This window comes from Rana temporaria, chromosome 5, assembly GCF_905171775.1.
Source record: "Rana temporaria chromosome 5, aRanTem1.1, whole genome shotgun sequence".
Classification (NCBI taxonomy): Eukaryota; Metazoa; Chordata; class Amphibia; order Anura; family Ranidae; genus Rana; species Rana temporaria.
This window is the reverse complement of record NC_053493.1, coordinates 358,623,922-358,650,441: the sequence shown is the minus strand read 5'-3', so window position 1 is coordinate 358,650,441 and position 26,520 is coordinate 358,623,922. Positions and strand designations below refer to the sequence as shown.

General features: G+C 42.1%; 1 protein-coding gene across 1 annotated transcript in view; it reads left to right on the top strand.

Moving 5' to 3' along the window:
• Positions 1–26,520, top strand: part of RAD54B (RAD54 homolog B) — a 125,751-nt gene that overhangs the window by 88,528 nt on the left and 10,703 nt on the right. Inside the window, exons 10-13 of the mRNA XM_040354674.1 lie at positions 1,418–1,708; positions 11,669–11,835; positions 12,675–12,936; positions 17,261–17,327. Coding sequence (XP_040210608.1) covers positions 1,418–1,708; positions 11,669–11,835; positions 12,675–12,936; positions 17,261–17,327 — 787 coding nt within the window. The remainder of the gene's footprint in view (positions 1–1,417; positions 1,709–11,668; positions 11,836–12,674; positions 12,937–17,260; positions 17,328–26,520) is intronic.

Here is a 26,520-nt window from a genome sequence, read left to right as displayed (position 1 = left end):
GATGGTGACTTCCAATTCTGCTTCTCGAATGAAAAGGACTCGGCTGAGTGCTGCTCAGCCATTCACAGTAAAGGCGGCCATTGATGGATCGAAATTTGGCCGGTTCAGCAAGGACCCTTTCCTTTTTGGGTTATTATATTGTATTGTATTATTTTTTTTAACATGATGTAAATAAATGGTATGTTTTTATGACAAAGATGTCCTACCTCAAGATGTACCCTAAAGTCAAATATCGTAACAGATTATGTTTTTCTTTTTTTTGTTAATACATTTTTATTGCAGATTGTGAAAAGGTACAAAATGTTAGACAAACAAGGCTTGCATTGAAAAGATCAAGGGTACATAGTGAACAGACAATTTGCAATGGAAAAGCAGTATAAATATAACACAAACACACAATAAGCGCAGGTTCCATGAAATGTACTTTAGATCACTATTACCAATGATGGGTAGTATGATGGAGTCTGAGAGCACTTTTTATTGTTTAACATAGTAAAATAGAGAGAACAGCAGGGAAGTGAGAAGAAAGAAGAAAAACAAAGATAAGAGAAAGAATCAGATACACTGTGGCTATTGCCAGATACAAAAATAGTCCATAAGTCTGAGGCAACAATTGAATGAAGCAATCAGCAACATTTTAGGACCAGAGATAGTATTTAGGTACAATTTAGAGGACTCGAACTGGAACCAGCAGGCTCATATTTTAGAGTGTTTATCAACTGAACCCCTAGAAATAAGCCCTGGTTCACACTGGTGCAACATGCGTTCTGACTTTCAGAGCACATGTTGGATGACAAGCCACGCCCCATTAAGTGCAATGGAACCGTTCTAATAGGAGGTACACTAAACCTCCCAGTGAATGGCTGTAGGGTGGTGTCATGACAAGTCTGATCATTGGAGGAGAGCAGGTTGAGTTCCCAGCACAGCCAGAGAACTGACCATGGTGTGTTCTCTTGCTTAGTATGGTCAGTTTTTAATAGCAAGCAGAGGGACTGGCAGGAACACCAGGGATTTCACACAAAGGAAATGGGATACTTTCTCATACAAGTACATAGTAAAGCAGGCAAATATCATGCATAAAAAATGTAATGAGCTAATGTCGTCTTTGCTTTAAAGATTATTTAACTTTTACAAGGTTTCTACTCTAGAAATTAATTTGACATACAGAAACCAGTCTAGAGAAGCCTCTCAGTGGCTGTCTCTCTTTGTGTGTTTGCAATGAAGAGAAGAAAGGGTCTCGCTGTCACTGTAGAAGCTGGAACTCACTAACATCCCTTTTAAGTGTCCTGACTTTACTGTAGTGTGTGGGGCTCTGTGTGACCCAATCATCCATTCTGCACTTTTGAGCTGAACTGTTTATCAAATTTCATTTACGATTTCCTTTCATGCTAAGTCTTCTGGTTTTTCCATGGTTTAGGAACAAAAAACTTTAGGAGAAGAAAGAGCTTCGGAACTGTCACGTCTGACAGGCCTTTTTATCCTCCGAAGAACACAGGAGGTCATTAATAAATTCCTCCCTCCGAAGATCGAGAGCATAGTCTTTTGCAAGCCATCCATGTTTCAGCTTGATTTGTACAAAAGGCTTCTCAACTCTGGCCTAGTAAGATCTTGTTTGCAAGGACTGGGGGAGAACAGTCCACACCTGGTCTGTATTGGTGCACTCAAGAAACTTTGTAATCATCCTATCCTTCTCTACAAGACTCTCCAGGTCAGTGAGGTGCACGTGTGACAATGATACTGCACAAAGTTCTAATGAAATAATGTATACACTATTGTTTTGTTTTTTTATTGGGAAAATAGAGCCTACAAGCTCAATATAGCATATTCAGACAGTATAACCAGATTACAATACCGTGTCTAAAATGTAACTGAATACATTTCCCGGAATAAGCATGAAAAAAGCATAATGGCACATAAGTACAGAAAAAAATAAAAACATCAACAAAACAACTTACTGTGAAAAGTTGACAATATGAGAACAACGGCACAGCATACAGATCTGCTATCCAGTGATAAGAAAGCACAAACAACCGCCGTGTGGGAGAATAAAAAGTAATATTCTGAGTCGTCTGTTTTCCGATGAAGTTTAGTTAAAGCTGAGGTTTAGCTAAAAAGAATTCCCTACAGCCTTAGTCATATCACTTAAAGAGGAAGTAAAGCCTAAAAAAAAAAAAAAAAAGGCATAATGAGCCAGTATGCATAGCATATTATGTAATACTCACCTCCGCTCAAAGACCCCGCAGCCATCCTCCTACACCTTTCGGGCGGCCGACATCTTTCCCAGGGGTTACTTCCGGGTATCGTGGCTCCGGCACTGTGATTGGCCCGAAGCCTCTATGACGTCACACATGCGTGCGGGCTCCTTTAAAGTGTTTATAAACCTCAGAAATATGAGCATAGCATATCCCTCTATAGTGTGTACTTGTCTAAGTCTAGAGCACTAAGTGTCATTTCTGACAAGTTTTCCCAACAGCCAAGAGAAAAAATGTGACAGGAGGAATCTCCAGCTGATTGACAGCCTTAGTTCTGTTCCTCTATGCTGTGTGAACGAGGGGGGGGGGGGGGTGTCCCAATCAGCTCTCAGAGCTCTCCTCACAGAGCTGTGCAGACTGTAACTTCAGCTCTCTGTCCCCTTTTCTCTAACATCTCAGACAAGCTTTTACAATACTGGACTTTGAACAGATGAAGTGACCAGGAGACTGCAGAGTCCAATCACTTCACTGGGTATATGTAAGGGTTAACCACTTTAACTTTAATGATGTCCCACATTGTCCAGAATACTGGAAAAAATTTCACTGCTGGTCTGCACCATCCTTTTCCTGTGTCTGAACTTTTGGCGCTGCAGTAGTTAAGATTCATGTCTTCGGGAAGAACAGCAGTACAGATGGTCTGATAGGGACATACCTCCTCCTTCCTCCACTGAGAATTTCTTTCAGTAATTACACTGCTTGTAACATGATCTGTGAATGGAGGAGAGAATTCTGTAACTGATCCATTCTCTCCCCCATTCAGAGATCTTGTTATAAGCAGTGTAATCACTGAAATAACCTATCTCTAAGGAGGAGGAGGAAGGAGGTGGCATTTTCATATCGGACCATCTGTATTGCTGTTCTGCCTGAAGACATAACTATTTTAGCAGTGGACGCTGGAGCCTTCAAGAGGACAGGCATGCCTGCAGTTAAGAGTTCTTCAGGTCTGCACAATGTGGGACATCCTTAAAACAGAACTAAATCCTCCTATCCCTTTCAGCCAAGGAGGCTGCTATCTTGGCCTTTGTTTGATTTGCAACTGCCATGGTGCTGCACATATGATCAGTTATGACACCAGCCATTTGATGGTTTGACAGTTTTGTTGAAAGCACAAGCAAATGTGACAAGTTGGCAGTCATGGTATGACAATAATGTAACTGTTTTAACTTTGATTAACTGTAAAAATATGTAAAGCCTAGCTTCATCCATAACTGTTTCTTGTTTGATGGATCAGTTTGATCCTTTTGCAGGGGTTTTACTCCTACATGAGATTACTTCTTATTTCCTGTTCTGCTAACAATTCATAAAGAGCAGTCTCTCCAATAGGGGGATAGACCACAATAAAGACCTGCCAGAAATTCTTACCCTTCCTCACTCCACCAATAAAGAAATGTTATTGCTGTATATGACCCTTTGTTTTACCCCTCATTTCCGGTCTCAATGATAGCATACTCCAATTTAAAAAAAGGGCATCCAAGAGGTGCTGGGTTTTGATATGAGTTCAAACAAGGTAGCGAGAGGGAAAGAAACATTTGAAGGCTGCTCACAACAGGCAAGGCTACCCTACTGTGGGTACTCCAGCCAGGCCAAGAAATAAAAGTCCAAATACATTTATTGATGATGTGTTAAAAGACAGCCAACGTGTTTTGGGGGTCAAAAGAACTCCCCCTTGTTGTACGCGATGCAATAATATATATACACTCTATTGTTCCCTATAATATATAGCTATCTCATTAATGTATTAAAGTGTATTTGTATGTCCATTTATTAACTAATATCATCTAACCAAAATATTCTAGGCCTAATGCTATAATGTTAACTACGAAGACAGACACATTTGAGTAAAACAAGTTATATGTATTTCCTTTAAATTAGGAATATCATATTTTAACAAGAAATATCTATAAAGTCTATAACAACAACAATAATATGAAAGATACTTGACACAACCCCTAGATACTCATCGGCTGGTCTCAGATGTTATAGAGTAAAGGCCTGGGCTGCATGGTTAGGCCCAAAATGGCCACCAGAGCAAGGTCCCAGCAAGATGGCAGGGGCACAACCTCATGGCAAGCTTGCTTCGAAGAGAAAGTGCTGAGCTCTGTTATAAACCCTTTTTACAAAACCCTGTCTATCAAACCGATCCCATTGCCAACCCCCTGTGCCTTCTGGGCCAATCCTTTCACAGGCCAATCTTCCTATTCACTGACTGTCCTGCCATACTTGGCCTATGGGGGTTGTATTGCAGTCCATGCGCAGTCCATTGTCATCAAAGTCTTTGAAGGTTCCAACACACCAGGGGGGCTCGAGACAAGCCTTTTTTTGCTATGCAGACTCTGTTTGGGGACTGCAAGTGTCATCTGATCTTGGTTGTAAAAACAGATGTTGTAAAAACAGATGTGTAGCATATTACCGCATGCTTTCCAACATATACCGCTTTGCGCCTGAAGGGCGCATATCACCCTTCTTCAGACTTGGCTCCCATTGAACAGTCCATATGGTCTTAACGCCCAACATGTGTTTCCGAACCAGTACCTCTGGAACAGTCCTTAACTGTCTTAACGTATTGCGTTTTTCAACATGCACCTCAGAAACGGCTCCTATGGAACAGTGCATAACTGTCTTCCAACATGTGCTTCAGAACCAGCATCTCTGGAACAGTCCTTAACTGTCTTCCAACATATGCTTCAGAAACAGCTCCTATGGAACAGCCCATAATGGTTTTACCGTGTTGCGCCTCTCAACATAGGCTTCCCAACCACCTCCTATGGAACAGTCCATAACGGTCTTAACGTGCTGTGCTTCCCAACACCCCTTCATCAGGGCTACAATAGAAAATAATAAAATGTAAAAATAATTGTGAAACATGAATCTAACAATTGTAAAACTTCATGGATAACCTACATGTGAAAAAAATGAATACCTCTAAATTGGGATTTTTAAGGCAATTTGAAAATATATATATTTTTTGTTTAATATTAAAATAATTTATTTTCATACCAATTAAACATGATTAAAAATTAATATTCAAAAAATAGAGTAAGATAGTACAAATAGTTAGAAACCTATAACATGATGTTGCACAGATTGATGATCCTAAAGTGGTATTTCCCAACTCCTTGCAGTTACACCATTCATGCACAATACAGGTGGTGATCGGTAGAAGGAATATCAATGTGTTTCGAAATGTAAATATGAAATATATTATTCTTCAGGGATTTATACCACTTTTGAAAATACTAAATATTTGCATTTTAGAATCCATATACGGTACATGAATTCCATATAAGACACATAGACATTCTTTTTATATCATTGGTAGAAGCTAAAGTAGGGATCATATGTAGTCTGTATAGATTGCCCTTCACAATATACTACATGTTATCCATGATGTTTACATGTTCCTTTGACCCTCATTTCTGCATGTCAATGATTATATTGCAAGTGAGCAGAAAGCTCAGAGATGGCAATAAAATCTGATGGGGTTCTACCCTCATGCAAACTTTTACCTGGAGCTGGGCTTTATGTTTTTTTTATATTCCACCACTGTAATTACTACTGTGAGACGGTAAGAGCCTTATAACACAGCTCATGTAGCAGCCTCTGGCTTATTTTAAAATGAAACCGCGTCTTTATGTAAAGGTAATTAGGATTGGGGGGCTAAAGTGACTTTCAGTTTCACCAGTCATCTCTACAGTGAATAAACCCAGATGTGCTCAGTCCTAAGCACGCTCAGCTCCAGCGTGCTGGTGATCTGAGAAGGTTTAGCTCATGGGTGCTCAACCTGTGGCTCTCCAGCTGTTGCGGAACTACAAGTCCCATCATGCCTCTGCCTTCGAGAGTCATGCTTGTAACTGTCAGCGGCTTCCAATGCCTCATGGGAATTGTAGTTCTGCAACAGCTGGAGAGCCACAGGTTGAGCACCCATGGTTTAGCTGAATGCCGGTGTCTCTCTGTAACCAACCTGTTGGCCACAGGGGAGGCTGGTCTCCTAAAAAACAACCTACCATTTTGTAAAAAAAAAAAAAAAACTACCATTACAGAAACATACTGTCACATAGGGACATGCTATGTCCACAAGTGACAGTAATAAAGTTGAGTTAAAGTATAACTTGAATAAACAATTAACCAATTAAAAAATAAATATATGTGTTTATTTGATTAAAACATACACTCATCTAAAGTGATTGTAAAGTCTCTTTTTAAAAAAAAATAACAAACATGTTATATTTACCTCCTCTGTGGAGTTTGTTTAGCACAGAGCAGCCCGCAAAACCATTCTTTTTTCAGGTCCCTCTTTGCTGCTCCTGGCCCATCTCTCCTGTCGAGTGCCCCCTCAGCTACCACCTTTCTGTGGGGGCACCGGAGCCGAGTCACAGCTTCCCGTGTCCATTCAGACACAGAAGCCCCGGCCCCACACTTTCTTTCCCCTAATTGGCTAACAGACTTTGACAGCCATGGGAGCCAATGTGGCTCAGGTAAGTAATTGGGGGTGCTGGGGAGACTGCTAGACACAGAAGTTAAACATTAAATGGCCACACATAATATTCAGTAAATATCATTTTACAGAAAGCCGTCAAAGACTGCAGGCATGCAACAAGAGATTATAGAATTGTTGTAGGAATGCTACAGGGGACAATGAGAGACTGCAGACAATGCTGCAAGAGATGGTCAGAGACTGGAGACACATTACATTAGACTTGTAGAGATCACAACTATTACTACAGCCCCTTTACAAATTAACTCTTTTTATTTGTGCTCCCTACAGCCCTCCTAAAAATGACTTGTCCCACATTTAACAATACTCTCAGCATGATCTATTATAAAAGAACAGAGGAAAAAAAAGCTTAACAAGAGAAAACCATTGAAGAGCACAGAAAAAAGTCTGATAGTGTGAAAAAATCAACTAAACTGTTCTTCTAGAATTCAGTCTAAAGAATATTTTCCTTTACGGGTTTTAGAATAAGTGCCAAAGGGCACCAGGGGTCTATTTAAAATGTTGGATACATTTGACTCACATGTGTGAAGCATCTTTTACATTTCTTGAAAACGTAGTACATTTTCATGTTAGGGTATTTATTTAAAAAAAAAAGAGTTTTGTTCATCCTTAGCACAATGTCAGTGGAAATCCAAAATCAGAACTGTCATCTTTTTTTCTAAAAGTTCTCTGCTTTCAGAAAATGTATGATTTGTACAGTACAGACCAAAAGTTTGGATGCACCTTCTCATTCAAAGAGTTTTCTTTATTTTTAGGACTATGAAAATTGTAGATTCACACTGAAGGCATCAAAACTATGAATTAACACATGTGGAATTCTACATAACAAAAAAGTGTGAAACAACTGAAAATATATTTCATATTCTAGGTTCTTCCAAGTAGCCACCTTTTGCAGCAGACACAGCTCTAGAACTGTTAAGAGGAGACTGTGTGAATCAGGCCTTCATGGTAGAATATCTGCTAGGAAACCACTGCTAAAGAAAGGCAACAAGCAGAAGATAAAGTGACAAGTGCTTTTGCGCTAAAATGGATCCTAAATGAGTGAATCCACCAAAAATATATAGTGCAGCAAAACCTAATTATGTTTACATGACATAAAACAGGAATATAAATAAATGGTGATTCTGCGCAACATATCACACTAATGGAATAGTGATATCACATAAGCAAGATAAATGTAAGAGCTGACAAATAATCAGCATATAGTATTAAATGCAAGGAGAATAGTGAGTCCAAATATAAATATATATATACTCAAATAGTGAATAGTGAGTCCAAAATATATAATACTCATAAGGCGAATGTGCAAAAATATATAAAGAATATTGTGCAAAAAAAAAAAAACGGAATGGAAGTTCAATCCCAATAGTAAACACAAATCAGCTGTCAGGGCAGATATTCTGAATGCACTGGATGAAGGTGAGCACCAGCTCTATGGTGTGAGTGCACGGCCGTGCGATAGAAGATAAACCAGATCCCTGGCTGAGCTCCCGGGACTCTTACCTCTCAGCCCTCCTAAATGGGCATTGATGTACAGGTCACTCGCAGCCTTCTATGGGTGGTCCCTGATGTTTCCTCTCTTGATCTGATGGATCCTTCCTTAATTGGGACAGATGCTCCTCAAAACCAGATGGATGATGTGGGTTATAAGAGAGAGAGAGAGGGGACTCCCATAGTGAGGTAACGTTTGGTGCAGGTAAAATATGTTTATTGAGGAAAAACCTGCACTTACATTAAAAGAAAAATAAAAGTGCAACGAGGAAACAAACAGGCGGCGTTTGAATCGCCAGCTTACGTCACTCCGGGTGTACATCCTCCAATTCCTACGCGTTACGACACCACGTGTCTTCGTCTGGGGAATCTGATTGGTAGTGTGGCTGTTGTTTATATAACTGAAAAACAGGAAGTCTCATCGCGGCCATTTTCTTGTAGACCGTGATCTAATGGACATCAGACATACTAGAGGGGGCATAAACCACTCTAGAGCTCGGCAATAGAAAACGTGTGTAAAGGATACCGAGCACTATATTTAAAACGGGCAAACGTACGGTTCCTGGTATAAAGGCCAGCTAAATTATACATAGTAAAGACTATTAATGGAGACGTTTATAAAATAATAATAGTGAACCGTAAAGTCATATGACCAGCATAATGTAATTGAGACTAGCACTAGAGCATGGACATCATCAATGACAATCCACTAGGTGTCGCTCATGAGCTAAAGTCTATGGCTTTTATTGTAACCTTTACATGGTAATAACTGGGTTTTACAATGATAAAATTAATATATGTAAAATGATATATATTAAAAATTCTTTAAAGCATAATAAAACTTAACATGTGTAAAAAAAACTAGTAGTATCTATATCTATAGCCACAGGGGGCTCCCATATAAATTAATAATATGGAATAAATATAATACTGATATTTAAATATGTTAAAAATTTAAAATTAAAAGTAGAGGGTGTATATAAATAATACATATATATGGTGGTCGTACACTCGGTTTGTCGCATTACAACCACAGAATATATATACATACACACAGATAATAGGCAATTTAATAAAAAATATGGTCAATGGGTGTTGATGGACCTATATATAACTAGTCTAAAAATGTGGAGAACTAAAAATTGCTGAGGAAGCAGTTGAGGTCAAACTCAACGTTCATTCCTCCTGGTGTCAGGGTGCGCATCTTATGAATCCACTGGGATTCTTTTTGACTTATCGTGCGCACCTTGTGGCTTCCTCTCCAAGAGGGGTTAAATTTGTCAATGCCCCAGAATTGCAATTGTGAGGGATCCCGATTGTGTATCTGATCAAAGTGTCTAGAGACACTATGTTTCGGGAAGCCATTTATTATGTTGTCCACATGCTCACTAATTCGAACCTTCAAGGCCCTTTTTGTTCTCCCAACATATTGTAAATTACAGCTACATTGTAGCACATATACCACTGCTTCGGTGTGACATCCAATAAAGTCTCTAATCACATGGGTTTCTCCTGTGTTTGTTGCCACAAACTCGGTACGTTTCTTTTGAAACAAGCAGAAGAGACTTGTTTGGGCTAAAGAACACAAGGAATGGACATTAGACCAGTGGAAATTTGTGCTTTGGTCTGATGAGTCCAAACTTGAGATCTTTGGTTCCAACCCCCGTGTCTTTGTGCGACGCAGAAAAGGTAAACGGATGGACTCTACATGCCTGGTTCCCATCGTGAAGCATGGAGGAGGAGGTGTGATGGTGTGGGGGTGTTTTGCTGGTGACACTGTTGGGGATTTATTCAAAATTGAAGGCATACTGAACCAGCATGGCTACCACAGCATCTTGCAGCGGCATGCTATTCCATCCGGTTTGCGTTTAGTTGGACCATCATTTATTTTTCAACAGGACAATGACCCCAAACACACCTCCAGGCTGTGTAAGGGCTATTTGACCAAGAAGGAGAGTGATGAGGTGCTGCGCCAGGTGACTACCTCTTGAAGCTCATCAAGAGAATGCCAAGAGTGTGCCAAGCAGTAATCAAAGCAAAAGGTGGCTACTTTGAAGAACCTAGAATATGAAATATATTTTCAGTTGTTTAACACTTTTTTGTTATGTATAATTCCATATGTGTTAATTCATAGTTGTGATGCCTTCAGTGTGAATCTACAATTTTCATAGTCGTGAAAATAAAGAAAACTCTTTGAATGAGAACGTATGTCCAAACTTTTGGTCTGTACTGTAGGTCCATCATAAACATTCATGTCAGTTTTGTACGTTTTAGTATGTATGTGAAAGATGAAAAAATTGTCCTGACAGCACTAAGGTTAAAATACTGTACATCCAAAGGTTTTCATATGACAGTTTAAACAAGTTCTAAATCTTAAATAGATTTAAAACTACTTAACACGGTTATGATGCATACATCATAAAATCAGCCAAAAACTTGCCTTTTTCATCCCTTGACTGAGCCTTATCCTCCTTCTCTTGTGTCTCACATGCTTCCCATACCTGACACTGCAGCTTAAAGTGATATTAAAGGCTCATGTTTTATTTTTTTTAAATAATGAACATGTTATACTTACCTGCTCTGTGTAATGTTTTTTTGCACAGAGCAGCCTCGATCCTTCTCTTCTTGGGCCCCTTCCCCTTGCCGAGTGCCCCCATAAGACACACAGAGCACTGCTCGGTCCTGCCCCCGCTCCCTTCTCACAGGCTGTGTCTCAGCTATTGAAGATTCCAATGCACACATTCCTGTAGAGATGGCTGTGTATGTAAGTGGGTGCTGAAGCGACCACCGGCCTATACCTTGAATAGTCAGAGAGAGATATGTGACCCGAACACCAAGATCTCCAAAATTGGTTTAAAGCTTTATTTAGCGATCACATCGTTACAGAAAATAGCAATGTTTTTGAGACACATAGGAGTTCTTCATTAGGCATGTGACCTATGAGGGAAGGAGAGACCCAGGAGAGCTGAATCGAGATGGGACTTAGGTAAGTATTGAGGGGGATGCTGCACACCCTTAATAAAAATGAAAGCTTTACACTCACATTTGGAAGCGGTAAAACAAGCGCTTGTTAATCAATAAAATTACGCAATGGGAACAGCATGCTTGACCTGACGCATTTCATCCACAAAGATATCATCTAATATTAGAGAAAACAGGGAATTTTCATTCTGACTGACAGATAATTAATACATTTTATACATAGACCCCAAAGTGTATGTATAAAATGTTCCTTGTGCAGAGGTAAAAATTAAGTTCTGCCATAATCTAGATATTACTAGACAGTGGTGACATGAAAGAGTGGTCAATAAAGAATGGAGAAGCAAAAGGGATGGCAATGGGTGACATCAGTTTTTGTCTTAAGTCTGTAAGCTTATTTACAAATTTCAATGTAGAGATGATGAGCACTAATAGTTGTTTCTTTTACCAGGAGAAAACTACAAATCCGAACACGGAGGAAATTGGCTTTTATGAAAATTTAGGTGATCTATTTCCACAACCTTATACTACAGAGGACGTACAAGAGTCGGAGTCTGGAAAACTACAGGTTTTAATGAAGCTTTTGCAAGCAATAAAAGAGCAAAGCCCATCTGAGAGGTAAGCATATAAGCAGAAGGATCTGTGCTGATGGGCTTTGTTTGTGTCAGGACTGCTCCTGTCCAGATACAAGTCTATAGAAATGCAAAAGCAGCACAAAGCAGATTGATACAGTTTAGAAGATTAAATGCAGATCAGAAGATCAACTGCAAACTAAATTAACTTGTCAGTTAATTCTAATGCTGGCCATACACTGAATGAGCTGAGCTGAATGAAAAAAAAAAGAGATTCCTCTATCCATACAAATAGGTGGGTGGAGGAATCTCCCCCTGCCAGGTCATTGTTTTCTGACAGACACCCACAGCTGGAAAAATACACTCTGAAAAATATTTTAGGCTTTCTAATAATATATTGCTTTTCACAGTGTGCATTTTAAGCAGCAGCAAGTCCTTTAGAGCCCACCTAATTTCCTGGCCAGAGGATGTCCAGCATCATCTAACCCTTTCCCGACCAGCCTCACGGACCCTGTCCCTCTCATTCTTTAATAATTTCATATCTCCTCCCAAGAGCTAGCCCACTGCTAAGGGCCTCTGAGTTGAGTACTGAGGCGCAGGGTGCTGCAATGTTTTCTGGAAATTATGTACAACACCTTGACCCCCACCCACCCCAGCCATGATCTGCCTGCATTGCCTAGATAAGCAAAGAGACACAGAGACAATGTCACTGGGTCTAAAATAAGGTATGTAATATAAACATAAATTAATATTTCATTAGCATGGTAATAAAGGGGGAAACACGGAGGGCAAATTATCTTCAAATAAAATCAGTTTAATCATAGTTTTGTTTTAATATTTTGTTACAATTCTAAATGTATAACCTGCATTTACTATGTCTTGCAGAGTAGTCCTTGTGTCCAACTACACCCAGACGCTAAACATATTGCAAGCACTGTGTCAACGACATGGGTACAGTTGCACCAGATTGGACGGACAGACACCGGTCGGTAACAGACAGCGTATAGTGGATGGATTTAACAGCAAATATTCCTCAGATTTTATTTTCCTTCTGAGTTCCAAAGCTGGTGGTGTGGGCCTAAACCTGATTGGAGCATCCCATTTAATCCTGTATGATATAGACTGGAATCCTGCTAACGACATACAGGTCTGTAGATCATATTCTGCTTCCCAGTCTCTGTCCACATTGTTTCAGTAAGAAAGCATTGCATTATTTGTTATTATTCAAAATATATCGAATATTTAGGTTTAATTTTTTACTGTTTTTTTAAAAGCTCTGACATTCTTCAGTACTTTACAAGGAGCACTGGGCCAACCAGTTGTTGTTGTGGATTGCTTTTACCTAATTGTGATTTGCTCCAGATCATATAAGCTGGAAAAATATATACAGTTAGTCCCCTACATGCGAAACTTCAAGTTGCAAAATAATTCAAAGATGCAAATGTGCGTTTGCATGTCCAATCATGTAAGTTTGTTCACGTGTTTGGAGTACATTCTTAGTCATATGCGTTCATCCCTCTACAAGTGGTTGTGCTTTTGTGTACTTTACTGTATCTTTATTTCAAGCTTTATTTCTTTTTAATATTTGTGTGATATGTGTTAACCCTTTTACATTAATTTAATCTCTTGCTTACTGGGCACTCATATCTCCTTCCTGACCATGCCAATTTTCAGCTTTCAGCGCTCTCACACTTTGAATGACAATTGTGCAGTCATGCTTCACTGTACCTATGTGAAATTTTTATAATTTTTTTTTCACACAAATACAGCTTTATTTTAATGGTATTTAATCACCACTGGGTTTTTTTTTTTTTTTTGCCAAACAAAAAAGGCAGAACATTTTGAGAAAAACAACAAAGTTTTGTTTTGATATAAAATTTTGCAAAAGGATAATTTTTTCTCCTGCACCGAAGAGGCTGCACTGATGGAAACTGATAGGTACCTGGCTACACTGATAAGTGGCATGGAGAGGTGTCACTGGTGGGCACTGATAGGTGTCACTGGTGGGCACTGATAGGTGTCACTGGTGGGCACTGATAGGTGTCACTGGTGGGCACTGATAGGTGTCACTGGTGGGCACTGATAGGTGTTACTGGTGGGTACTGATTAGCAGCACTGGAGGGCACTGGTGATCACTAAGGGGATCGATGTCCCTCTAACAGAAGCTGGTTAACGGCTTGCTTCTTTTCTTCACACTGACAGCGTGAAGAAAAAAAAAGTTGGTAACTAGCTTCTGTTTACTTTCGTGATCAGCTGTCATTGGCTGATCACGTGGTAAAGGGCCTGCTCTGATTCGCCCATTACCCTGCTCTGTGATCAGCCAAGTCCCAAGGACTCGGCGATCACATAGCATGCCGCGAGAACGGGAGGACATTTTTGTACGCCCTCCCGCCATTTTAAGCTTGTTCTGTAGCCGTCTTTCGTGTATAGCGTGGGCGCAAAGTGGTTAATATGCTGCTTATGTTGGATGCTTAGGCTAACTTTGTTGGACTCATGAACCCACTCTTGGAACAAAACTCATTTGTATGTAGGGGACTTACTGTTTTATAAGATTAATAATGGGACTGATATTATTGTCAAGATACCACATCCCTAATTATACAATACCATATGTACCGTATGTAAGCCATTACTTTATATATGCATTTTAAAGGTACCAAAGGTTATATATTAAGATGGCAAAATAATTTATAAGCTTTTTAAAAAAAAATGCAGACTCTAATTGGTTGCATAAGAAATTTAAAACATAAAATCAACCTGCTGTTACATATTTCTCTAATATATTTATCAGCCATAACGTTATGACCATTGATTATCTCATTACATGGGCATCTTAAAGTGGGTGGGATATATTAGGCAGCAAATGAACATGCTGGCCCAGATTCAGGTAGATCCGCGCAATATTTGCGTGGGCAAAGAGCAAAGATTTTTCTCTGCGCCCACGCAAATATTTAGATTTGCCCACAATTCACGGAGCAGTAGCTCCGTAAATTGCGCGGGCGCTATGCTAATTAGCCCTGCGTAAGGGCGCCTAATGTAAATGATCCCGCCGGGGGCGGGAATCATTTAAATTAGGCGCGCTCCCACGCCGAGCGAACAGCGCATGCTCCTTTCGGGAAACGTTCCCGACGTGCATTGCGGCAAATGACGTCGCAAGGACGTCATTTGCTTCTAAGTGAACGTGAATGGCGTCCAGCGCCATTCACGAATCACTTATGTAAACGACGTGAAATTTAAATTTCACGAGCGGGAAGGGCGGCTATACTTTAGCATTGGCTGCTCCTACTATGAGTAGGAGCAGCCTTACGCTAAAGTCGCCGTACGGAAACTCCGTACCTTGCGTGCGCAGGGCCCGCGCAACTTTTGTGAATCGGTGGTAGTATGCAATTTGCATACTATACGCCGATCACAATGGCCGCGCCCCCTAGCGGCCAACGGAAGAATGCAGCCTGAGATATGAAGGCATAAGGAGGCTTATGTCTGTCATATCCTAGGCTGCAGTCCGCGTAGCGATGTTCCTGAATCAGGGGCATTCGCTACGCGGGAGCAAAACAGCTATTGCGCCGCGCAACCTATGGTTGCGCGGGCGCAATAGCTTCTTGAATCTGGGCCGTTGTCCGTAAAGTTGATGTTTTAAAAGCAAAAAAAAAAAAAACGGGCAAGTATAAGGATTTGAGCAACTTTTTTGAGGGCCAAATTGTAATGGCTAGATGACTGCGTCAGAGCAACTCTGAAAACTGCAGCTCTTGTGGGATGTTCCTGGTCTGCATTGGGCAGGTCCTACCAAAAGTGGTCCAAGGAGGGTAAACTGGCGAACCAGCAACAGGTTCATGGGTGGTCAAGGCTCATTGAAGGAGGTGGGGAGCAAAGGCTGACCTTCGAGGTTTGATCCAATAGAAGAGCTACTGTAGCTCAAATAGCTGAAATGGTTAAAGTTCCAAAAGAAAGGTGTATGTACAGTATAAGCGCAATTATCTCCACCTGTCCCATACACCACCTGATTGGCATATACAATTTATCAATTCATTGATGAACCATGAGTTCTTCAACTGTAAGGAGACCACTTCTCAAAGTGATTTTTCAGAAGGAGGAGGTAATAGATCTATAAAATTGCATGAACAACTAGTGGCTGATATTGTGAACAATATACATATACCTACTCACAATTTTGTCTAATGCTCTCTCCCAGTAAGACACATAGAGCTATTCTAAAACTGATGCACGCAGAATCTGGTGAAGCTGTGCATAGTAACCATTCAGCTTCTAACTTCAGCTTGTTCAGTTAACCACCTTCTGACCCGCCGCAGTACATATACTACAGTGGATCGGCACAAGCAGATACAGTCACGTACATGTAGGTCATGTGCCTGCTCCAGGTTTACACCGGACACAGCGGGTCGCGGATAACACATAATCATATGATCATAATGTCAACAAAGCTGTTCTGAATGAATGAACTCATAACAGCTGTGTTGACTATACTGTGATTGGACCACAGCTATCACATGGTACCTAGGCCAATCACAGCACCCTGTACCATGTGATAGATGTAGCAATTCACAGATCACTATTGATCACAGTGTTATGAATGGTCTTCATTGTAACCGCAAACAAAAAAAATCCCTGATCACCCCCCAGACTAGTACAGTTTTACTTTGGTGACACTGAACTACTCTGATGGAAGTATGTATAAAGTAAAAAATTTAACATACTGTCACCCGTCCGTGTCCCTGATGACCGCCACATCAGTCATATGATGACACTGTACTGCACTGGTGACAGTATGTAAAACTAGATTTTTAACCAAAAAAAAGAAATTCATTTATTTTTTTACCATAGACATTAATCAGAATGCATTTTGGCCTAAAAATGTATAAAGACATTTGTTTTATTTGTTTTTATTTATAACAAAGTCAAAGTTTTTCCATTTATATTGCAAAAAATAAAAAACCCAGTGGTGAGCAAAGAAAAAGAAAGCTCTATTTGCGTGGAAAAAATACAAAATATTCCATTTGGGTACAGTATTGCATGACCGTGCAATTGCCAGTTAAAGTAGCGCAGTGCTGAATAGCAAAAAAATGCTTTGGTCATGAAGGTGGTAAAACCTTTCGGAGCTTAAATGGTTAAGCTTTGACAATAAAACCTGGAAGCTGATTGGTTACCATACATAGCTGCACCAGATTTTGCACTCTCCAGTTTTAGTTTTAAAATCTCCGATGATGTATGCCTTATACAAGTATATATGTAGTCTTCTGCCAGCAGGTGGCACTGTTGTTATGTATCTTATTCAGTGTCTACACTTTTTTTATGTAATTATAAGTTAACTGTGTGGCCTTATATTTTCCAAAATACACCCTGGTGTCCTCATAATCTTCGGAGCTCAATGATTAATTAGTCATTTACTTTAGTTTTGCTATGCTTTGAATTGATCTTTATTGTTAAAAAGTTAAACCTATAACACTTTCTTTTAGGCAATGGCTCGTGTATGGAGGGATGGTCAGCAGCACACTGTGCACATCTACAGGCTTCTGACAACCGGTAACCATCTTGATTCTAACAGCAAGATGTCCATGTGACTAAAACAAAATCTGGTACATTAGTACAAAGATTAGCTAATCTAGTTTTGTGGTGCAGAGATTCCAGTGCAGACAGCATTGTTCTACCCAAATGCTCCCCACACACTACCCCTTCTAGTAATCCTAAGGCCCCTTGCCGCAGTTAAAAGCATGTTTATTTCCTGTGAAATTCAAGACTCCAGGCACAGCGATCAGCTGCATTTGTACAGTGTGATTAGCTGCATTTACATGCGGTTGAGTTTAGCTGTGGCACGATATTAAACGGGGATCCGACTTGTGTCCCCGCCAATACCAGGCACTGTGTTTGGTATGAATAATGAGGGGGAACTCCACGCCAAATTTTCAATAAAAAAACGGCATGGGTTGGCCCGGTCTTCTCCCTTCTTCCGACTTCGGGGGACTTGTTCCGACTTTGGGGTTCTTCTTCCGACTTCTCCGCTCTCTTCTCCCGCTCTCCAGTTCTTTTTGCCTTCTGCCAGGCTCCTCCGCTATCTTCTTCCAGCTCTTTTACTAGCGGCGGCCCGGTCTTCTCCATAATCTTCTTCCCTCTTCTCTTCTTCGATGTTGACACAACGCTTCCTCCCGCTGTAATGCCGGGTGCGCAACAATTTATATAGGCATGGGCCGTGGTCACCGGGTGATATCACCCGGTGACCCCGCCCCTTATGTCATCACCACCCGGAGCATGATGGGACTGTGACGTCATTAGAGGCCTATATAAATCGTTGCGCACCACGCACACGGCATTACAGCGGGAGAGATTGTCGAGTCAACGTCGGAAGAGGGAAGAAGACAATGCAGAAGACTGGGCCGCCGCTAGTAAAGGAGCTGGAAGAAGATAGCAGAGGTGCTCGGCAGAAAGAGCGGGAGAAGTCAGAAGAAGACCCCCGAAGTCGGAGGAAGAGAAGACTGGGCAACCGCTACTAAAAGAGCTGGAAGAAGATAGTGGAGGAGCCCGGCAGAAGGCAGAAAGAACCAGAGAGCGGAGAAGTCAGAAGAAGACCCCCGAGTGTGTTTTTTTTTTTCTTGACACTTTTTCCCCCAGGTGAATGGGTAGGGGTACGATGTACCCCATACTCATTTACATAGGGTGGGGGATCGAGATCTGGGGGCCCCCTTATAAAAGGGGGCTCCCGGATTCCGATAAGCCCCCCCGCCTGCAGACCCCGACAACCAACGGCCAGGGTTGTCGGGAAGAGGCCCTTGTCCTCATCAACATGGGGGCAAGGTGCCATGTTAAGGGCATGCAGCCTGGTACGGTTCTGGAGGGGGCGCTCGCAGTGTGTGAATGGGGCCATAGGAAAGCATTGTGTGCTTTTAGCTACAGTAGATAACTTGAGAATCCGCACCATTCTATCCATCCATGTTAAAAGGGCCTAACACTAATGCCTAGTACACACATGCTGAATATCGACCAACTTTGGCCAGTTCAATAGAAACCGGCCGACATTTGGCTCGTGTGTATGGCAGCCGGTCTGACGAGAGGCTCATGACTGAAAAAGGTATGCCAATGACTGAGGGCGCTGACCGAAGTGTTCTGGCAGAGGGTGCCTTCTCCCTGTCAAAACTTAATAGCTCAGCAGGGGAGATTGTTGTACCAACATCGGATTGTTAGTACAGCGGCTCCAACCTGAGCTGTCAGTTTTTTTTTCCGTTCAACCCCAAAAAACTAGTAGTGTGTACGAGGCTTTAAGCTGGCCATACACTGATTGGAATTCAGCTGGTCCAGCAGTGAAACAAATATTTTTGATCGGCGCTTGGGCTACCCTGCTCAACAGAAGTCGATTGTTTAATCAACTTCTGTCAAAGGGGACACGTTGGAAATATTTCTATTGATTTGCAGCCGCTGATCAGTGTATTCTGACAGTGTATTCAGAAAATATTGTCCCAGCCAGGGGGGAATTCTCCATCCACCTTGTCTGTGTTGCTGGAGGCATCTGTTATTTATTTTTCGCTTAAAGTGGTTGTAAAGGATCAAGGTTTTTTACCTTCGTGCAGGTAAAAAACCTTCTGTGTGCCAGAGCCCCCCAGACCCCCCCTATTACTTACCTACGATCACAGTGGCGGTGCGTCCATAGTGGCCGTAAGAGCGCCGCCACCCCTCTCTCCTGCACCCGTCAATCTCCCAATAGATAGATTCATGCATTGCATTAATCAATCTATTGTTGCCGCTGCCTCCCACTATTCAGGTGTCCGGTCCCCTGTTGAGCGCCGGGCATCTGAATTACAGCGGCAGGTGTGTTTTGGAAGTGCCTGATTAGAGCCATAGGCTCTAATAGGCTTCCTGATTAGAGCCTGTGGGCTCTAATAGGCTTCCAAATTGTTAAACAGCAGGCACACAGCAGTGTGCGTTCCATGTTTAAACAGTGCTGTGTTAGGGAATCGCTTCCCTAACACTGACCTGCCTCTCAGCCAATTAGGTGCACCAGGTCTGGTTACCTGTCACCTTATTGGCTGAGGCGTCAGGCGCTGGGATTGGACGCCACTGTGCCTATCAGGTGTCCAATCATAGCAGAGATGACATTGAGGACAGGAGAAGACATCGAGGACTCAGAGGGAGCATGGAGGAGGACGGCGCTGACCCGAGAAAGGTAAGTGCCGGGGAGGCAAAGGGGCAAACTGGCTGCATTTGTTGGGGAAACTGGCATCATTCGAGGGGGCAAACTGCTGGTAATTGATGGGGCACAGTGGCTGCGTTTGATGGGCACAGTGGCTGCGTTTGATGGGCACAGTGGCGGCAATTGATGGGCACAGTGGCTGCAATTTATGTTTTTTTTTTTTTCAGTTTGTTTGCGCCCCCCCAAAAATTTTTTGAGCACCAGCCGCCACTGCTGAGACCCCTCTCAATCCAGTGATGTCAACGAGAGCCCCTTGCCTCTATGGAGACCCACACTCCTGATTGGCTCACTGGCTGTAATGGAGCCAAAATCTAATCGGGAGATGAAGGGGGTGGGGCCGAACGATGGCTCTGTGTGGAGACACAGAGCTCTGGGTCAGGAGCGTGCCTGCTTGGGTGTCCTTACAGCAAGCTTCAGCTTCAGGGTTACTGCCGGTTTACTACTGCACATACACGAGTTGCGCTACGCTTTCTAAAAGGTCCCACCATCTTCTGTGACACACACAGAAGGCAGCAGGGGGAGGAGGAGTGTCCGGATACCTTTCAAAACCCCCCCCCCCCCAAAAAAAAAGTGCCAAATGTGACAGTGGAGGGTGCGAACAAGCAGGGGTTCCCCTTTTGGCCCCAAAAGCAATATAACAGAACACAGCCACCCATTCTTACTCACTCATGAGATGGACAACTGTGGGATTTGTATGCATGCATAGAGCAGTGCACATGACTTCAACTGAAGTGTACTGTTTGTTATAAACAAATGGAAGTGAGGAGAAAAAAGGAGAAGTGCAGGCGTTCAAGAAGGGGGGAAAAAATACACAGTAAGGAACTATTTCATGCAAAATAGATTAGAGGGCCATTAACCACTTCACCCCCAGAAGGATTTGCCCCCTTAATGACCAGGCCATTTTTTGCGATACGGCACTGCGTCGCTTTAACTGACAAACAAAATTGACATCCTTTTTTTCCCCACAAATAGAGCTTTATTTTGGTGGCATTTGATCACCTCTGCGCGTTTTATTTTTTGTGCTATAAACAAAAAAAGACAGACAATTTAGAAAAACTTTTTTTTTTTTACTTTCTGCTACAATACATATCAAAAAATTCAAAATAAAATGTATTCAGCAGTTTAGACCGAAATATATTCTTTTACATATTCTTGGTAAAAGAAATCGCAATAGGCGTATATAGATTGGTTTGCGCAAAAGTTATTGCGTCTGCAAACTATAGGATAGATTTGGGGACTTTTTTCAAATAGTTTTTTTTTTTTCAAATATATAGTTTTATTTTTATTAAGGCCCAACTTGGGCCAAAGCATTACAAACAAATACAGGAGGACATACAAGGAGTAATAACAACATATCTTGAGGATGGGAAAAGAAGGAGAAAAGGGAAAAAGAAAAAAAAAGGGGGGGGGGAACATCATCAAACTTATCATCAGAAGGTAGAGGCGGGGTTGGGGGTCCAGCCCTACTGCCCAAACAACTAGCTCGTAATATATCTGTCGGCTAGACCCCCTTAAATACCGTCTCCCGGGCCATAGGCCTCCTCTAGCATTGAAGCCTCCAAACAATCCCGATAAAGAACCATAGGCCCCACTCCCCCTCTACCCCCCCACCCAAACCGGGCCCGCCCTTAGGGCGGAGAAGGAGGGGCACAAGGAGAGGGGGGGTTTTAAAATTGTTTTAACTGGTAATGGCGACGATCTGCGATTTTTAGCAGGACTGCAACATTGCGGCGGACAAATGTGACCATAAATGACACTTTTTGTGGACCTGTGACATTATTACATTGATTAGTGCTACAAAAAATGCACTGATCAATGTAAAAATGACACTGGCAGGGAAGGGGTTAACACTAGGGGGTGATCAAGGGGTTAAGTGGGTTCCCTAGTGTGTGTTCTAACTGTAGGGGGGGTGGGCTCCCTACAACATGACAGCGATCACTGGGAAGAGTAGATCTCTGTCGTGTCACTAGGCAGAACAGGGAATTGTCTTGTTTACAGTCATAGGCAGTTCCCTGTTCTGCCTCTCCTCACCGCGATCGCGAGTCGCCGGTTGACATTGAGTCTATTGTCCTTGCACGGGTACGGCAGGTAGGGCAATTAACACAGGAGAGCCAACCTGCCGCAGTATATCTGCGTGAGCTGGTTGGCTAGGGGTTTAGTAGTGGATGTGTATGGTTTATTTCTGGAGAATAAAGATATGTTTGTAATTTAAGTTTTGTAGACTGTCCTAAAGTTTTTTATATTATTTTTATGGGACAGATATGACTTTGGTAGCACATTTGGATACATAAATATTAATTTCCTTGGTGTTTAATGGGAGTACAGTCTGTATTTTCACTTGGCAGCATATAGCATTTATTCTGAGAAATCCTCACTTCCTGTTCTTCTGTCTGTAACTAAACACAGTAATGCGAAGCTTTCTCCCTGGTGTGGATTATCATGCTCACCCCCTACCTTGGACTACAGGAGAGTCAGGATGCTCTCTTTGTTGCAGATAAAGGAGCTGTGTGTTAGTGGGCGTCCTGACTCTTCTGTAGTCCAAAGGAGGGGGCGAGCACGACACTCCACACCAGGGAGAAAGCCTCACATTACTGTGTGTAGTTACAGACAGAAGAACAGGAAGTGAGGATTTTTCAGAAGAAATAAGGACATTTAAAAGCAAGATCGAAGGATGAGGTAAGTGAAGGAGGACTGCACTAAGGTAAAGGAAGCTATTTAGGAAAAAATTAATTGTACCTTTACAACCTCTTTAAGTCATCACAAGTCTTATAGCACTTCCTTCAGCCAAGCCAGTCTGTCCTCTCCAAGAGACATTTAACCACCAGCAACCCACATAAGTACACATAGTATTTTCCCACTAAAGATAATAATGTCTGCGATAGACATAGTGGTTCCCCTTGCAGACTTTTGACCATGCAGAGCTTTTGTAAATTAGATTTTAATCTAATTTACAATGAAAATAAAGACACAATCTTCAAGTGTAAGTGACATGTCAGACATAAATACTGTAAGGCATGTTTTTTTTACTAAAACTGGAGAGTGCAAAATCTGGTTCAGTTCTGCACAGAAACCAATCAGCTTCCAGGTTTTATTGTCAAAGCTTAAAGTGTTTGTTAGGGCATATATAAGTCTATGCCAGCTCCTCTATTAGAGGCTGGCATAGCGCACTGTGTATGTTTTATTTTAAAACAAGCACTGTAAATACTGAATATCGTCTGTCTTCAGGCCGGTCTCATCACTCGCGGCCACTTTCCAGCTCTGATCGATGTCTTCTGTGGGAGGGGCCGTGATCTCCCTCTGACGTCAGAGGGAGATCACGTGGCTGCTCGTCTCCTCTGCAGAAGGCACCTATCGGAGCTGGAAAACGGACGCAAGTCGCGTGACCGGCCTGAAGACAGCTGATATTCAGTATTTACAGAGCTCATTTTAAAATAAAACATACACAGTGTGCTATACCAGCCTCTAATAGAGGAGCTGGCATAGACATTGGCCCGGATTCACATACATCGGCGCATATTTATGCCGCCGTAGCGTATCTATTTTACGCTACGCCGGCGCAGCGCACAGAGGCAAGCACTGGATTCACAAAGCACTTGCTCCCACTCGCTGTTAAAGATACGCTGGGTTTCCTCGGCGTAAGCCAGCGTAGGTGGAAGTGGGCGTGAGCCATGCTAATGAGGCGCGACCCCATGCAAATGATGGGCCAAGCGCCATAGAAATACTTAAAATGAACGGCGCATGCACCGTTCCGTGGCCGCATCCCAGTGCGCATGCTCAGAATCACGTCAAAACAACTGCCTAAGATACGTCGAATCACTGCCTACGACGTGAACGTAACCTACGCCTAGTCATATTCACGTAGAACGTAAACGACAAAAGATACGACGGCTTGTGTTCCCTGGTCCATACCTTTGCATGAGTTGCACCTCCTATATGGGGAATAACTTTACGCCGGACGTACGACTTGCGCAAACCGCGTATATTATGCGCCGGGCACAACTACGTTCGTGAATCGGCGTATCTCCCTCATTTGCATATGTGCATAGAAAATCAATGGGAGCGGCAAATGCGCCCAGCGTAAATATGCGCCCACGATACGACGGCGTAGGAAAGTTACGTAGGTCGAATGAAGCCTATTTTCAGGCGTATCTCAGTTTATGGGCACGGCGCATACTTACACTTACGCGGCGTATCTGGAGATACGTCGGCGTAAGTGCTTTGTGAATCCGGGCCTTAATGTATATTTTAATATTAAAATAATAGCGGCAGGGGGGCGGGGCTGGCCCGGAAACAGACAGACAGGCACTGACAAGGAGGAAGCAGGGGGTGAAGGGGGAGAGAGGAGAGCAGAGGGGACAGCAGCCTACCACAGAGGAAGGCACTTTGACCACGGTGATCAAGGCGGAGCTGCCCTGGTTATCATGGTCTGAATAGAGAGGGCTACAGGAAGTGGTAGGTTTCGTTTTTTTATTTTTTTTTACAGTTTAGAGGGGGGAAGATTACATAGCACTTTGCTGTGTAATCTGCTTTAAGGGACCTGAATCCAATTTTTTTTTTTATGGGTTAACAAACGCTTTAATTGAACAAGCTGAAGTTAGAAGCTGATTTGCTAACATGCACAGCTGCACCAGATTCTGGGTGCACCAGTTTTAGTAAATCTCCCCCATAGTGTTTCTCTGCCAGAATAGGAGAATGGCTGCAGTTAAAGGGGTTGTAAAGACAAAAATATTTTCCTCTTAAATTAAAGTCTGACTGTAGCTGATAAAGGAAAAAGTAATGTTTTGCATTATAACTAGTTTGATACCTGTTGAAATCGAGCTGTTTTATTAACCTCCGTCACTCCTGAATCGTTATTCTCACTGACTTCCTGGTTTGCGGTGCGCATTCATTCTTGCTACATCACGGCCTAATGGGAACTACAGTTCCCATTAGGCTTAGTCTCCATGCCTGTGAGGGATAAGAGAGCATCTTCACGCGGGGCTGTAGTCATAGGGAGGGGGTGAGCACATTCTGCTTTCCACCATGCAAAACGGCTCAGATGCTGGTGGAAAGCAAGAAGAGGAGAGACAGGAAATGGCATTTTCAAACCTGGATTACTGTATTTTGGAGGTCAAAAGGAAAAACGAGGTAAGTGATTTTTAAATGCTCTAGCTGACAGCAATCAATTGATCTAATAAAAAACAAACCTTTAGTGTTCCTTTAATGCCTTTAGAAACATAGAGGAGTAACGGCAGAAAAGGTGTTTTTATCCCCCAAGAAGCCTGAGCTATCGATGTCTACGGGTGCTCCATAGACATATTACCATCTCCTGGTCTAGCTGTTTTCTGATGCCATATATTTTCTGTGGACGTCTCTACTAGCAACTTACCTAAACAATTCATTACGTATATAAGAAATGATTGGTACACCTAGGGCCTCATGCACACAGGACATGTTGCTAACTCTCCCAGACTCTTTTCCTCCTGGCACCAGTATTGGGCGTCAACTCATTTCATTGGCCATAATAATAATTTGTTCTGGCCGTTAAAATGAATGAACGCTCACGTGCCAAATGTGCCTGGGGCATTTAGATGCGTTTGGGCGCGTCAAGTGTTTTTTCAGCCAAAACGCTACTGCTTTTGGGCGTACTGGCTGTAGGGAGGTTTTCTGTTTCTAATGCCGCGTACACACGATCGGGATTTCCGTCAACAAAACCGTGGATTTTTTTCCGACAGGATTTTGGCTCAAACTTGTGTTGCATACACACGGTCACACAAATGTTATCGGAAATTCCGAACGTCAAGAACGCTGTCACGTACAACACTACGATGAGCCGAGAAAAACGTAGTTCAATTATTCCGGGAATGCGTAGGATTTTTGTGCGTCTGAATTGCATAAAGACGATCGGAATTTCCGACAAGAACTTTTGACGTCGCAAAATTTGAGAACCATATGGTGCCTACACACGGTCGGAATTTCCGACCAAAAGCTCACATCAAACATTTCTTGTCGGAAATTTTGATCGTGTGTACGCAGCATAAGGCTGCGTTCACATCTGAGCGTCACAATTTTGAGCATTTTTTCAAGCGTTTGTATGGACATTTTTGGGTGTTTGTATACAGCATTTTTGAGAATTGGTGTTTTATTTAATTGCCCAATAAAGAACAGTATCATCTGTTTAATGTATTAATTATTTTTTTTACTTTGTATGGGGTTACGGGTTTAAAGGTTAGGGGTCAATATTTTTTTTTACTTTTAGGTTAGGGGTTAATATTAGGGTTGTAGGGTTTTTTATTTTGTTTATTATTTATTTATTTTATTATTTTCATCTAATTATTGCATTTAAGCAGAAAAACGCTTGACAAAACGCACTAAAGTGCTCAAAAAGCTTGAATCAAGCATTTCCATGCATTTCTTTGGAACAAAAAACACACCAATCTGCCCGATTCGAGCTACATTAAAAGCTCCAGAACTTTTGTGTGCGGCCTGTAGTAGAAAAGTAAACCAACTCCATAGAGCAAGGGTGTCAAACTCAATTTCATTGAGCATTATGATTGT